The 13,940-nt window shown below is 41.8% G+C and overlaps 1 protein-coding gene and 1 pseudogene across 6 annotated transcripts in view; one reads left to right on the top strand and one right to left on the bottom strand.

Moving 5' to 3' along the window:
* ZMYM4 (zinc finger MYM-type containing 4) overlaps window positions 1-6,587 on the bottom strand; it is a 155,614-nt gene extending 149,027 nt beyond the window's left edge. For 2 of the 6 annotated variants that reach the window (XM_032246898.1, XM_032246901.1), the window contains exon 1: window positions 6,190-6,563. Coding sequence is in view for 3 of the 6 variants with exons in the window: in XM_032246899.1 (XP_032102790.1) it covers window positions 6,181-6,228 (48 nt within the window). In the remaining 3 variants the exon portion in view is untranslated. Of the gene's footprint in view, window positions 1-6,180 lie in introns of all 6 variants that reach the window. The other 4 variants (XM_032246899.1, XM_032246897.1, XM_032246902.1 and 1 more) reach the window with 4 other exon arrangements.
* Window positions 6,588-11,022: 4,435 nt separating this feature from the next.
* Window positions 11,023-13,940, top strand: part of LOC116529588 — a 19,372-nt pseudogene continuing 16,454 nt past the window's right edge.

The raw sequence follows: 13,940 nt of genomic DNA, 5'->3' as shown, positions 1-13,940 counted from the left end.
CAAAATTAGCTGGGCGTGGTGACGCATGCCTGTAAATCCCAGCTACTTGGGAGACTGAGGCAGGAGAATCACTTGAACCATGATGGGGAGGTTGTGGTGCACTGAGATTGAGCCAGCCTGGGCAACAAGAGTGAAACTCTATCTCAAAAAAATAAATAAATAATAAATGTGAGCTGCGAATAAGTATTTTAAGATGATCTCAACACAAATGCATTTCCTAGGGAACAAGTTAACTTAATGATTCCTGAGAAATAATTTACATCAACTTTATTTGAATGTAATTCCAATTATTCTGACATCCATACATTCCAGATAAAGAATTCTGTCTTTTTTTTTTTTTTTTTTTTACAAATGAGAATATCAACACTAACCACAATATTTCTGGATAAACAAAAGTTCTAACTTATATGATCAAACAGAACCAGTTCAAGTGATACTTGATGCTGGTTTAGCCCACAGTCTCTCCAGCAAATATCTCTGTGTCTTAGTGTCCTCATTTATAAAATGGGACAATAATTGTGGTTGAAAAATGTAACACATATAAAATACTTTAAAAAATGACTGACACAAAAAAAATAAATAAATAGACAAAAAATGACTGACACTTAAGAGTTTATAAATACCAAGTATTATCATTACTTACAGATGCCTCTGCTTATTACAAGATGGGAAGAAAACAACTCAGAATCATTCTCAATATTAGAATGGCCTCTTCTTTATTTTTTTTTATTTATTTATTTTTAAGACATGGTCTCTCTTGCTCTGTCACCCAGGCTGGAGTGCAGTGGCACAATCATAGTTCAATGCAACCTCAAACTCCTAGGCTCAAGCAGTCCTCCCACCTCAGCCTCATGAGTAGCAAAGACTACAAGCAAACGCTACTGCACCTGAGGTAATTTAATTTATTGTAGAGATGGGGTCTTGCTATTTTGCCCACGGTGGTCTCAAACTCTTGGCCTCATGCCATCCTCCAGCCTCGGCCTCCCAAAGTGCTAGGATTACAGGAATGAGCCACTGTACCCAGCCACAACTATTATTATTTACAGATGCCTCTGTGTGTCACAAGATGAGAAGCAGTGTGAAAACAACACAGAATCACTGTCAGTGGCCCCTTCAAATGGTCTCTAAACAAATACATTCTTAAATTGCATACATACAAACTGTAAATATTTTAATGACATGAACTGCCATGTTTTTAAGTAATACATTTAGCAAAAAGACAGAAGAGAGAAAAAGCCCATTAAGGAATTAAGAGGGATCCATCTTTTGAAATTATTTTATTATAAAATATTAAAATAACAGAAATTCAAAACAAAATTTCTCCATAATCCAACACATCATTAAGTCAACGCTTTCATTTGTTCGTATTTTCTACTGTCTATAGGCATGTTCAATTTTCACATTTATGTTATATTAATAGATAACATTTTATAATCCACATTTTCACTAAGCATTATACCATGAATACTTTTTCTACTTTATGAAATTTTAACCATTATATCTCTTTCCTTTCTCCTTCCTACCCCCTGAAGGTAAACATCCTGACCTGTGTCCTCCACAATTTTCTCTAAGTTCATATATATACAAGCATATACACACACATATGCGGGGAGGCAAGAAAGGTCGTTTTGTTTTTCACAAAAATGGAAGCATACTACTTATACATATGCTTTCTCTCTTTTTTAAGCATACCAGATACAGGCACCTCAAATTTCACATACAGAGAGTTTTAAGTATGAAAATGAATACAACTTACTAGACGGGGTAATATTTACATTTACAAAAGTTATTATTTTGTATGTAAATTCTGAAAAGACAAGGATTTTACAACAAAACACGGCCGCCAGATTTAGACCTCATACTTCATAACACACTGGTTATTATAATAGCCATGCATAAATAATTCAATCATTTATAATAAGACTACCTAATGAATCTTTAAAACTATTTGAGAAAACAAAAATTGTATCATCTTAAAAAAATTGTTAAATAATATGCTGACTTTAAAGTGTGTTTGTGTGTATGTATTTGTGTGGGTATGATACTTGTTATAACACCTTTATGCATGGGCACTATGACATGAACTTGGTTCTCTCTATACCAGAGATGATAAACAAATACAGTGCTGATCCACCCACATACTCAGCTCCCCCATGTTCACAAATTGAGAGACTGGCATTCTAGCATATTCTGAATACAACTGTTTCAACTGCCCACAAATATAAAAACAAGACATCAGGCAGGCCTATCTAGAATTTAAGGTTGATAACCCAATGGTCTTAAAAAATGCAGTCACCTGTCCATCTAACCATAATCCAGAACAATCAGAAGAGTCCTAAATCTGCATCCATAGAAGACAACTTTGGGAGTAAAGAACACTATGAAAGATTTACAGAACCCCTCAATATTACAAAGCAAAGAACTTAGTACCCAACCCATAGAGCCTCTGCCATAATAGGTAAGCTTTTCTTATTAGTAAAAAAAATCACTAAGTTGTTTGAGTTCCTATTGTGTAGAGGTCACAAGATGATGAGAAGCAAAAAGCAATGAAATGGATACTACGTTAGAGTTTACAGTTTACCAGGAAAGCCAGCATATATTATCCTAAATGACCCTAAGTAACAGAGCACAATGTCTAACATATAGCTTTACAAATAGTAGAGGTGCTTAACAACTGTTCTGTGACATGATTACAAAGGTCAAAAGCAAAAGCATCATTAAGTACAATACCATGTCATCAATCCAATTTCAGATTAAATAGCTTAAAGTTACTATCTAGATCTATGTGGATAGTTTGTTTTAACTCCCTCAAGGCAAACAGTCAATTTCCAAAAACATGGTATTGCATAGTCCCCATTTACCTGCTTGGAGTATACATATGGAATCCACGTGTAATTTGGCACATACCAAAAAAAAGTGGAAAAAAGTACTTATACCATCTAAGACAATCATACTGCACATTCTAATAAAATATCAAAAACAAAATAAATTATGGATGAAAAATATTATTCATGTATTATTTTTACTTTTTCTAGAGAGGGGGTCTCCCTCTGTTGCCCAGGCTGGAGAGCAGTGGCAATATCATAACTCACTGCAACCTCCAACTCCTAGGCTCAAGCGATGCTCCCATCTCAACCTCTGAATAGAAAGGAGGACTTATAAGCATGTGCCACCACACCAGGATAATGGATCCAAAAATTAATGAATGTAACCTTCCTCTGTGATGAAACTGGCAAAATAATAGGGAAACCTGTACAAGTGCTATGTATGTTATAGGTTGTTAAAAATAATAAAGTTTTCGGCCAGGCCCAGTAGCTCACACTTGTAATCCCAGCACTTTGGGAGGCCAAGGTGGGCAGATCAGCTGAGGTCAGGAGTTCAAGACCAGCCTGGCCAACATGGCGAAACACTGTCTCTACTAAAAATACAAAAATTAGCCAGGTGTGTGGTGCGTGCCTATAATCCCAGCTACTCGGGAGGCTGAGGCAGGAGAATCAATTCAACCCAGGAGGCAGAGGTTGCAGTGAGCTGAGATTACGCCACTGCACTCCAGCCCCAGAAACCGAGCAATACTCCATCTAAAACATAATAATAACAAAGTTTTGACTACTACCAGTATGACATCTTTTTTTTCTTTTCCAACATTCCTTTAGCAGAAGATTCACAAGACCAGTAACATCTTTTAAGTGTACTACAAGACATAGAATATATTTAAAATCTAGTAGAATTTGTTGTCAAAGTGCATAGATGTTTTCTAGAATATCCTAGAACATCCTAATACAGAACGTGAATGACAACATTCACAGCAACTGGATGCAGAAATCTCCCTGAATTAATATTACATATCTTCAGTAATTTACCCTATATTTTCATTGGTAGACTATATGCCATATGCCTTCATCCAAGCACAATAAGGATCCAGTTCAAAACTGAACACAACTTGAAAATTTTACAATTTCAAAACACATGCATTCCATATCCAATATTTATACTTATAAAACTATTTGGGCTGGGCTAGGCAGCTCCCGTCTGTAATCCCAGCACTTTGGGAGGCCGAGGCGGGTGGATCACCTGAGGTCAGGAGTTCAAGACCAGCCTGACCAACATGAAGAAACCCCATCTCTACTAAAAATACAAAGATTAGCCAGGTGTGGTGGTGCTGCCTGTAATCCCAGCTACTTAGGAGGCTGAGGCAAGAGAATCAGGCGGAGGCTGTGGTGAGCCGAGATCCCACCACTGCACTCCAGTCTGGGCAACAAGAGCAAAACTTCATCTCAAAAAAGAAAGAAAGAAAGAAAACTATTTGGATATAGCATCATAGAGCTTAACTCGCTCTATGACTAATTATTGCATGAGGTGAATCCAAAATTTGTAAACTTATCAACAGTAAAAATTTATTGTTCAAAACGCAATGAAATGCATTAAAATAACATGACTGATGAAAACAGAAAGAGGGGCAGAACGATAAATACATGATAAAACAAGTGGAATGTAAGGTTTTGTGTTTTGGGGGGGTTTTCGAGACAGTGTATCACTCTGATGCCTAGGCTGGAGTGCAGTGGCCTGATCTCGGCTCAGCGCAACCACCACCTCCCAGGTTCAAACGATTCTCCTGCCTCTGCCTCCCGAATAGCCGGAATTACAGGTGCCCATCACCATGCCTCATTAATTCTTTGTATTTTTAGTAGAGATGGCGTTTCACCATGTTGACCAGGCTAGTCTTGAACTTCTGGCCTCAAGTGATCCTCCTGCCTCGGCCTCCCAAAATGCTGGGATTACGGCGTGAACCACCGAGCTCAGCAGGAATGCAATGTTAACAGTAGAACATAGGCGGTTGGGTGTATGGCTGTTCCCTATAAGTTTTATAATTTTGCCTGATAGTTCAAAATATTTTCCTAATAAATTGTTGGAAAAAATAATACTTGACACTTTGGTCATTTGCAAGTTGAGCTTTTAAGGAGAGAAACATAGGAACATAAATTAAAGAAACTCCTCTGTGGCATCCAACACAGATACTGTAGTTGGGACAAACTTGGATTCTAATCCTGGCTCAACCCTGCAACTAGCTGTGTGATCCAAGCAAACTACTTGAGCTCTCAACGCCTAAATTTCCTCATCTGCAAATAGGTTCTATGTGAAGTTGCTATGAAGTTAAATTATTCAATAAAGCTCTTAGCTCAGTGCCAGGCACATAGTAAGCACTCAAAACCTCAGCTGTAGCATCATTATGAGATTACTAATTTTATGCAAAGCTGAAAGGGCATTCTTCATAAAGTAGTGATTTTTTACCCTTTCGCTAATCGATCGTTTTTGAAACCATTCCCAAAAGGAAGATTCCTAAAAGGAAACTTACTTCTTATCATGCTAAGCGGGGAGGAAGTAAAAGAAAAGTCTGAGGGATATTGCTCAATCGATAGTACAGTATTGTTCGCCATCTGAAAAAAACCACTCAGAATTAAATAAGAAAAGTTTCAAGACAAACTTTAAAAAGCATTCAAACAACTCCTATGCAGAATTGGCTTCACCTCTGCAGGTTGACTGGGTACATCCCTGTTACGACAAAACTTGTCATACTCTTCCATGTCCCTAATCGCGAGTTAAGAGGCTAGGCTACAACATGACATTCATAGTAGCCAAAATTTTTCTCCTAAAATCAGGACATGCCAACGATCCCACTTCTTCACAGGTAAGACCACCACCCCTGCTTTGGTCTAGATAACGGCTATGGGGGGAGGGGAAAGGAGGCAGGAAAATGAATTCATGATGGTGTTACTTAAGAACCCTCCGGTTATTTCTCCTGAGACCCCTCCACGACTTGTTCCCGCCACCACCGCCCCCACCTTACCTCTCCCCAGCTAAACTTCCAAACTCTGATGTACTAAAGATGCACTTAAGAATCTGATACCTCCTCACCCCGGGCCCAGATATCCCACCCCAGAGTGGGGGAAGGTGGGGGGAGGAAGGCAAACAACGGCCCCCTCTCCTCCCCCTCACCCAGCAGCAAATCTTTGTCCCACCTGCCGAGGGACCGCTCGCCAGCGCGCTCCAGACCCAAGGCTGCCTCAGACCTGCCCGCAATCTTGTCCCAACCGGGCCTCGGCGACCCCTCCACGAGCCTGAGCATGGCCCATTCCCGGCCCCGGGCCGCGCCCCGCCCCCAGCCGCCGAGTTCTGCCTCACCTCACCTACCCTCTTTCGGGGGCCGGACTCCACCTCTCTCTCCGCCATGTTGGGCCCCGCTCGGAACCGCTGCGGCTCCCCGCGCGGTGGCGGCGGTACCTCTTGGGCCCCCGGCCCCCGCCCACACTGCAGGCACGGCCGCCTCGCGGCAGCTTCCCCAGACCCGGCCGGGCCTTGCGCCGAGAATTGGGAGGGGGCGGATGCCGGGCGCCGGGCCGCAGCTTCTGAGATCCCACGGGTCCGCGCGTGGGCGGGAGGGCCTGCCCGGCGACGTGGGGGGGCCGGGACTCGGGGGGTTAATGGCCTCCAAGGGGCCCCGTGAGTAGGATTATTTTCTCTCAGAGAAATTCCTCCGCCTGCGGTTTCTTAAAGGGATCACCAAACCAGCCCCTTGCGCGCGCCCCTGATGCGCAGGCGCACCCTAAGTCCCTCCTTCCTTTCCCACCAAGCCCCCGGTCCTGAGCGTGCGCGGTAAGTGGCCCTGGGTAGGCCAAATCCTGCAAGTCTCTTTGCTGCCAGCAGCTGCTCCCACCACTCAACTATGGCCGCTCCCTTAAAGGGACCATGACGCAGTGATGAAGGAGGAATGAAAGAAATCAGTGGAAAGATAATCTGGAGAATTGGGTGCAATGTCAGTGAGGGATCCACATCACCATCTTACACCTGACTACAATGATACCATTGAAAAGGGAAAGTGATGGTGACCTGAAGTTCTCAGTGGACCTCTGAACATGAAGAATCCCAAACCAATGAGGGAACAAGACAGTCATCTCAAGGAAAACCAACTTTCCTCCCTTTTGACCCCGTTTCCTGAAGCACAAGACATAGAATATCAAGGGCCAACTCCTATAACCTTACCTTAAAATCAAAGCTTTTCATGATTTTGAAGACTGAACCAACAACTGGAAATAATTTCTTCAATAGTAATTTCTTCCTAGAACATCAAAATGGGGAAGGATCTTAGGGAGCCATTTACTCCAGTGCTCACAATGATAAAATTGCAGCCTGGTCGTTGGAAGTAATTTGTCCCAATGTAACTAACAGCTGGTGTGGAGCTGGAATCAAGATTTGAGTCACAGTCCTCCAGGCTGTCTTCAGGCAAGAAAGAGATAAATTTGATTTAATTTGGTATCCCTAGAAGATTAAAAATTGAAGTTTCATGGTATTTGGAGAATATCATAATTCTCCAGTGAAGATGTAATGATTTGCAAGTGATGTGTGTCCTCATTCACCTCTATTGAAGGAACTTGACAATCTGCCTTGAAGGATAATCATCTTATTTCTAAGCAGGAAACCAGGAAAGGTCTATCTTGTTCCAAAACCTAGGCTGGGTCCTAAGCTGAAAATGGCTGAAGAAAATGAAGGCTTGGCCGGGCGCGGTGGCTCACGCCTGTAATCCCAGCACTTTGGGAGGCCGAGGCGGGTGGATCACGAGGTCAAGAGATCGAGACTATCCTGGTCAACACGGTGAAACCCCGTCTCTACTAAAAATACAAAACATTAGCTGGGCATGGTGGTGCGTGCCTGTAATCCCAGCTACTCAGGAGGCTGAGGCAGGAGAATTGCTTGAACCCAGGAGGCAGAGGTTGCGGTGAGCCGAGATCGTGCCATTGCACTCCAGCCTGGGTAAGGAGAGCGAAACTCCATCAAAAAAAAAAAAAAGAAAATGAAGGCTTGATTCATTCCTCTTCTGTTCATTCTAGTTTCCAGAAGCTTTGGGTAGAGAAAAAAATGAAGCTTATAATGATAGCTCAGAGACAGTGGGGAGACATATGGTAAGAAATACAAAGAAGTTGCTTCCTGAAGGTCATTTCCCCATGACAAGACGTACTCAAGTGGGAATGAGTAGCTCCTGAAGTCACAGGATAATGAGATGTAACTTCTTTTTTATTTATCACTTGGTAGCTCTTCTGAAACAGAAGTTTTTTAGTCTATACTATTTTGCTGAAAACTATTTGTGAAATTGCTGGAAGTTTCCATGCTGGCCTTGCTTACGCCTTTAGTGCTGTCTTTAATTTCACACCTGGGTAGGAGAGAAGAAAGAAGGACAAAGAAATATGTTCATTTCAGCCAGAATTTTAAAAACATGTTTTCTTCAGTTACATGTCCAGGACAAGAAAGAAAAGAGGAGCCAAGAAAAGATAGTTCCAGGGAATGTGGCTACATAAAACTTCTAGTGGTTTCCACCTGTTTTATTGGCAGTGGAATACTCCCTTGTAATAAAATCTGATGGTTTAAAACGGAGCTGCTAAGTTGGGAGTATAAGTGGGGAACCCACTAGTCTATTCACCCAGCCTCACCCTTGCACTCTCTCTCCTTTCGTGCCTCCTCCCATCATTAGAGAAATGTTGAGTTTCTTAGATTACAGTTTAGAGCCATTAGTTTAGTCCAACTCCACATTTTCAAGATGGAGCCTCTGAGACTTAGAGAAGATATGATTTGCTTGAGATCACACACAGGATTAGTAACAGTATCAACACTGGCACAGACATCTTGATCCTCAGGGCCCTGTCCTATACACACTGCTTTGGGAGATGTTAGCAATGTGTTAGGTCTTGAATAATAGGAGGGATTTGTGCACTTCAGATAATATACAAGCATAACATGAATGTTCAGTGTAATCATCCATATGGAGGAATGAGAAAAGAGAAAACCATCTAGTGAGCAATACAAAGTTAATCATAATTTTAGAGAAGGGATCACAGAGCTTAATCGACTGGTCTAAGATCATTCAGCACAGAGGCCAAGTCAGAATTCAAAGGCTTGTTCTTTCTGACTTATGTGAAATATCAGAAACTAGACGTTGTAAATTGGTGGCCTTGTGACCAAATTTGTCCCATAGAAATACATTTGGTTTGTATTGTGTATAGCTATATGATCTTGGTCAAGGTAATTGCCCTGTGCCTCACTTTCCTTATCTGTAGAACGGGATACCAAGAGGATTTGATTAGTTAACATCTCTAAATCTCCTAGAACACTGTTGGTTCCTAGTACCATGTGAGTATTACTACCTTTTTTTAAAAAATTAAATCATATATCAACATTTTAAATGGGATATTTCACTTACAAGTTCAGTGTTCTGACTTATCTCAAAAAAAACCCTAGAATATAATGGGGGTAATATCTTGCAAGTATCAAATTGATTTAACTTTCTTAAGTCATCTTCCATCATAGACTCTTCCTTGAAATGTAGCTTTGAGACTTATTTTCCCAATCAGGAGAGAACAGAATGGAGAGAAAAGGAATTTGCTAAATTTCCCTAGTTCCATTTAATCTATGAAGTTCAGCACATCATAATTTCATGGAGTTCTTCCATACTCCAGAAGAAATGCCTTCTATCCAAACGTCCTTCCATCCAGGACAGCTAAGCCATGAGGCTGTGTATAGGGAAATAAAAGAAAAGCCTGACCCTTAATAAAAGGGTAGAGAGAAGAACAACAAAGAGAGAAGTAAGAGAGGCATCAGTTGAGAGACATGTGCCCCTGTCTTCTCATTCCAACTCTTCAAAGCAGAAAAGATTCTTGCTCTGCTCCTGTTTAGGATTCCAGGTAGATATGACTTCCAGACTATGCCCATACCAACAAGCAGACAGCCACAGAAGAAAGTCAAGCCCCGGTGTAATTGGGAAAAGAAAGAAGGCCTGCATTTAGCTCCTCAGAGTGTCTCTCAGCCAGAGGTGAATTCAGGTTTTACAGCTCTTGAGGCTTATATGATTAGGGGAGAGGGAGGGTTTTTTGTTTTTGTTTTTGTTTTTGTTTTGTTTTGTTTTGTTTTGTTTTTTTAGAAAAAGAACACAGAATTACATACACAAAATTAGGTATAGGGTTTTGGAAGGAGCTCTGCAAGTGAGTGGTCCTTAGCTACCGTGATAGAATATATCCAGAAGTTCCCACATACCCTGTGGAAGAATAAGGAAAGTAGCCAAGAACACTGGCTGGCAAGTATAGGAGGAAGTAGCTCTGTAAATTACACTGGGCCAGGAACAAAAAGTAGTAACAGCCAGACCTCAGGAAGAGCTGTGGTTTGCCTTCAGGCTCTGAGTAAACTTAGCTAGGCCAGGCTACAAAACATTCCACTGTCTTATCAACAGGTTATAGAGCATCCTGAGAAGTCAGGGACTCCAAATAGATCCAAGGTCTCAGGCTTTCCCAACATCATAATGCCTCACAGATGCAGACACTATTTTAGAGACTCACTCAGAGGGAGAGGGCAGCCACAGGAAAGGTTCAGTGTTTCTTTCCAAAGAGATTATTGACTAACAGAATTCTAATCATTAGATTCAAATATGTTTTAAACCACATTGGACATTTAGGTAAATCCATTCAGCAAATGTTAAGAAGAAAGTAAAATAAATGGGATAGAAAATAACTTTAGTGGGGCTACTTTAGATGTGGTAGTCAGCGAATATTTTCCAAGGATGTAACTTCGTTTTTCTTTTTCTTTTTGAGACAGGGTCTTGGCTGGACGCTGTGGCTCACACCCCTAATCCCAGCACTTTGGGAGGCCGAGGCAGGTGGATCACTTGAGGTCAGGAGTTCGAGACCAAGCTTGCCAACATGGTGAAACCCTGTCTCTACTAAAAATATGAAATTTACCTGTAATCCCAGCTACTTGGGAGGCTGAAGCAGGAGAATTGCTTGAACACAGAAGGCAGAGGTTGTAGTGAGCCAAGATCACACCGCTGCACTCCAGCCTGGGTGACAAAGTGAAACTCTGTCTCAAAAAAAAAAAAGAGAGAGAGAGAGAGAGACAGGGTCTTGCTCTGTCATCCAGCCTGGAGTGTAGTGTCACCGTCATAGCTCACTGCAGCCTCAAACTCCTGGGCTCAAGTGATCTTCCCATCTCTGCCTCCCAAAGTTCTGAGATTACAGGTGTGAGCCATCACACCTGGCTAGGAGGTGTGGAGCTGAAACTTAAATCATGACCTTGTGATTGAGAACCATCTGCGCAAATGTCTGGGTCGGAGCATTCCAGTCACAGGGAGCAGCAAGTGTAAAACCCCTTGGCAGGAACAAACCTGAAATGTCCAAGAAAAGCAAGGTGCCAATGTTACTAGAACCAAGTGAGAGAGGGGCAGAAGATGAAGCCAAAGAAATAGAAAAAGACAAATTATGAAGATCCTTGGAGGCCATGGTAAGGATTTGTAATTTTATTTTGTGTATGATGGAAAGCCATTGAAGTCTTTTTAAAAAAAAATTATGTGAACCCTCTGGATACCATGTGCATTGCAGAATGAGCCATAAAGGAGCAAGGGTGGATGTAAGTTAAGAGGCTCTGTGGCAGTCCTGGTGAGCGATAACAATGACTTAGCCTAGGGCATTGGCATTGGAGATACAAAAAATTAGTTGGATTCAGGATATATATATTTTGGAGGTGTAGCCAATATGATTGTTGCTAATGAATTGGGTGCTGGGAGTGAAAGAAAAAGATGATTTGGGGATGATTCTTAGCTTTTTAACCTGAATAGATAGGTTAATGCTGTTGCCCATTATTTGCAATGGAGAGGAGGAGAACAGATGTGAGAGAGTGGGCAGAGAAGGATGAAAGATGTCTTGGACATGATAAATTTTAGATTCCTCTAGACATCCAAGTGGAAATGTCAAATAGCAGTTAGATATTCAAGTCTGAAGCTTAGGAGTGTTAACAGGACTGGAGACAGAAATATGGGAGTCATCAGTATAAGCCATAGACTTGATAGAATTACCCAGAGCATGTATATTGAAATGAGCCCTGAGGCACCCCAACATTTATAATTCAGGAAGAGAAAGAGAATCAGCCAATTAGCAGGAAAGTCAGGAGAATGTGTGGTCTCAGTAACCAAATAAAGACCTGTTTTTTTGTTTGTTTGTTTGTTTGTTTGTTTGTTGTTTGTTTTTTGAGACGGAGTTTCACTCATGTTACCCAGGCTGGAGTGCAATGGCGCGATCTCGGCTCACCGCAACCTCCGCCTCCTGGGTTCAGGTAATTCTCCTGTCTCAGCCTCCTGAGTAGCTGGGATTACAGGCACGCACCACCATGCCCAGCTACTTTTTTGTATTTTTAGTAGAGACGGGGTTTCACCATGTTGACCAGGATGGTCTCGATCTCTTGACCTCGTGATCCACCCGCCTTGGCCTCCCAAAGTGCTGGGATTACAGGCTTGAGCCACCGCGCCCGGCAAGACCTGTTTTGAGAGGGGCCCAATTACTAATTTTTCAGATGTGACTGAGAGGACAAGTAAGATATCATCAAGAATTGATGGCAAGATTGAAACGTCTTTAGTGATGATCTGGACTAGAATCATTTCAGTGGATTAGTTTAAACACAGGCATGATTGGAGTGGCCTGAAGAGAGAAGAGATGAAGAAATAGAAACAGTGAATATGGACTATTAAGAAGTTTCACCTTGGAAAAATCAGAGAAATAGGGTGTTATTGGAGAGGAATGTGGCCCAAGAAATCTTTTTTTAAAAGATGAGAATCACTAATGCACATCAAAAATGGTAAACCATGACCAAATACATTGGAAAGGTGAAATAAATGAAATGGCCTCAAAAACCTCTCCCACCAAGCTGAGATAAACTATGGAGATGAGGCTGAGACAGTGGAGAAAAGCAAGGAAGTAGATAACTGGAGGCGAGGGGGTTCAAAAAGAAATCATGCATCCTGGGGCCAATCCAAATCTAGAAGTCAGTGCTCCATCTAGTATTTAGTTCCTGGGAAATGCATTCTTTAGAAATATCATAATTAATTGGTTTTTTTTCTGCAAAGGAAGCTAAATATCATTCAGTTGATTGATTAATTGATTATTTATTTATATTAGAGACAGAGTCGTTCCGTTGCCCAGGCTGGAGTATGGTGGTGTGATCATGGCTCACTATAACCTAAAACTCTGGAGCTAAAGGGATCCTCCCACCTCAGCATCCTAAGTAGCTAGGACTACAGGCATGTGCCACCACACCAGGCTAATTTTTAAAATATTTTGTAGAGATGGGGGTCTCTCTATGTTGTCCAGGCTGGTCTTGAACTCCTGGCCTCAAGCAGCCCTCCCAGCTGATCTCCCAAAGTGCTGGGATTACAGGTGTAAGCCACTGTGCCCAGCTGGTAAATATCAATGTACTTCTTTTAAAAACTTTGTTTTTCAAGTCCTACGGAATGAGATAAAATTCATTACTAACAAGGATATAATAAAGATGAGCACATTAAAGCTGGGCATGGCAGTATGCACTTGTAGTCCCAGCTTCTTGGGAAGCTATAGTGAATTATGATTGTGCCTGTGGATAGTCAGTGCACTCCAGTCTCCTGGGCACATAATGAGATCCTGTCCAAAAAGAAGAAGAAAGGAGGAGGGGGAGGGGGAGGGGGAAGAAGGAGAAGAGGAAGAAGAGGAGGAAGGAGAAAGAAAGAGGAGAAGAGAAAGAAAAGATGAACACAGTTAATGCTGATGAGTTAGATATTTTGCATGACAGGATGAAAAGGTAAAGAACGTAGCCTGCCAAGTAACAGTAATTGTAACCCAGCTGAATAATCATGAGAGGTTTTCGTCTCCTAAAACAATGAACAGCAACATTGCTTTCAGTAGTGCAGAAATTATTTTCAAAAGTAAAGTTGTAGGCCGGGCGCGGTGGCTCAAGCCTGTAATCCCAGCACTTTGGGAGGCCGAGGCGGGTGGATCACGAGGTCAAGAGATCGAGACCATCCTGGTCAACATGGTGAAACCCTGTCTCTACTACAAATACAAAAATTCAGCTGGGCATGGTGGCGTGTGCCTGTAATCCCAGCG

This window comes from Sapajus apella, unplaced genomic scaffold, assembly GCF_009761245.1.
Source record: "Sapajus apella isolate SASKATOON/1434 unplaced genomic scaffold, GSC_monkey_1.0 scaffold62, whole genome shotgun sequence".
Taxonomy (NCBI): Eukaryota; Metazoa; Chordata; class Mammalia; order Primates; family Cebidae; genus Sapajus; species Sapajus apella.
The sequence above is the reverse complement of the archived record's forward strand: the minus strand, read 5'-3'. Positions and strand labels throughout refer to the sequence as shown.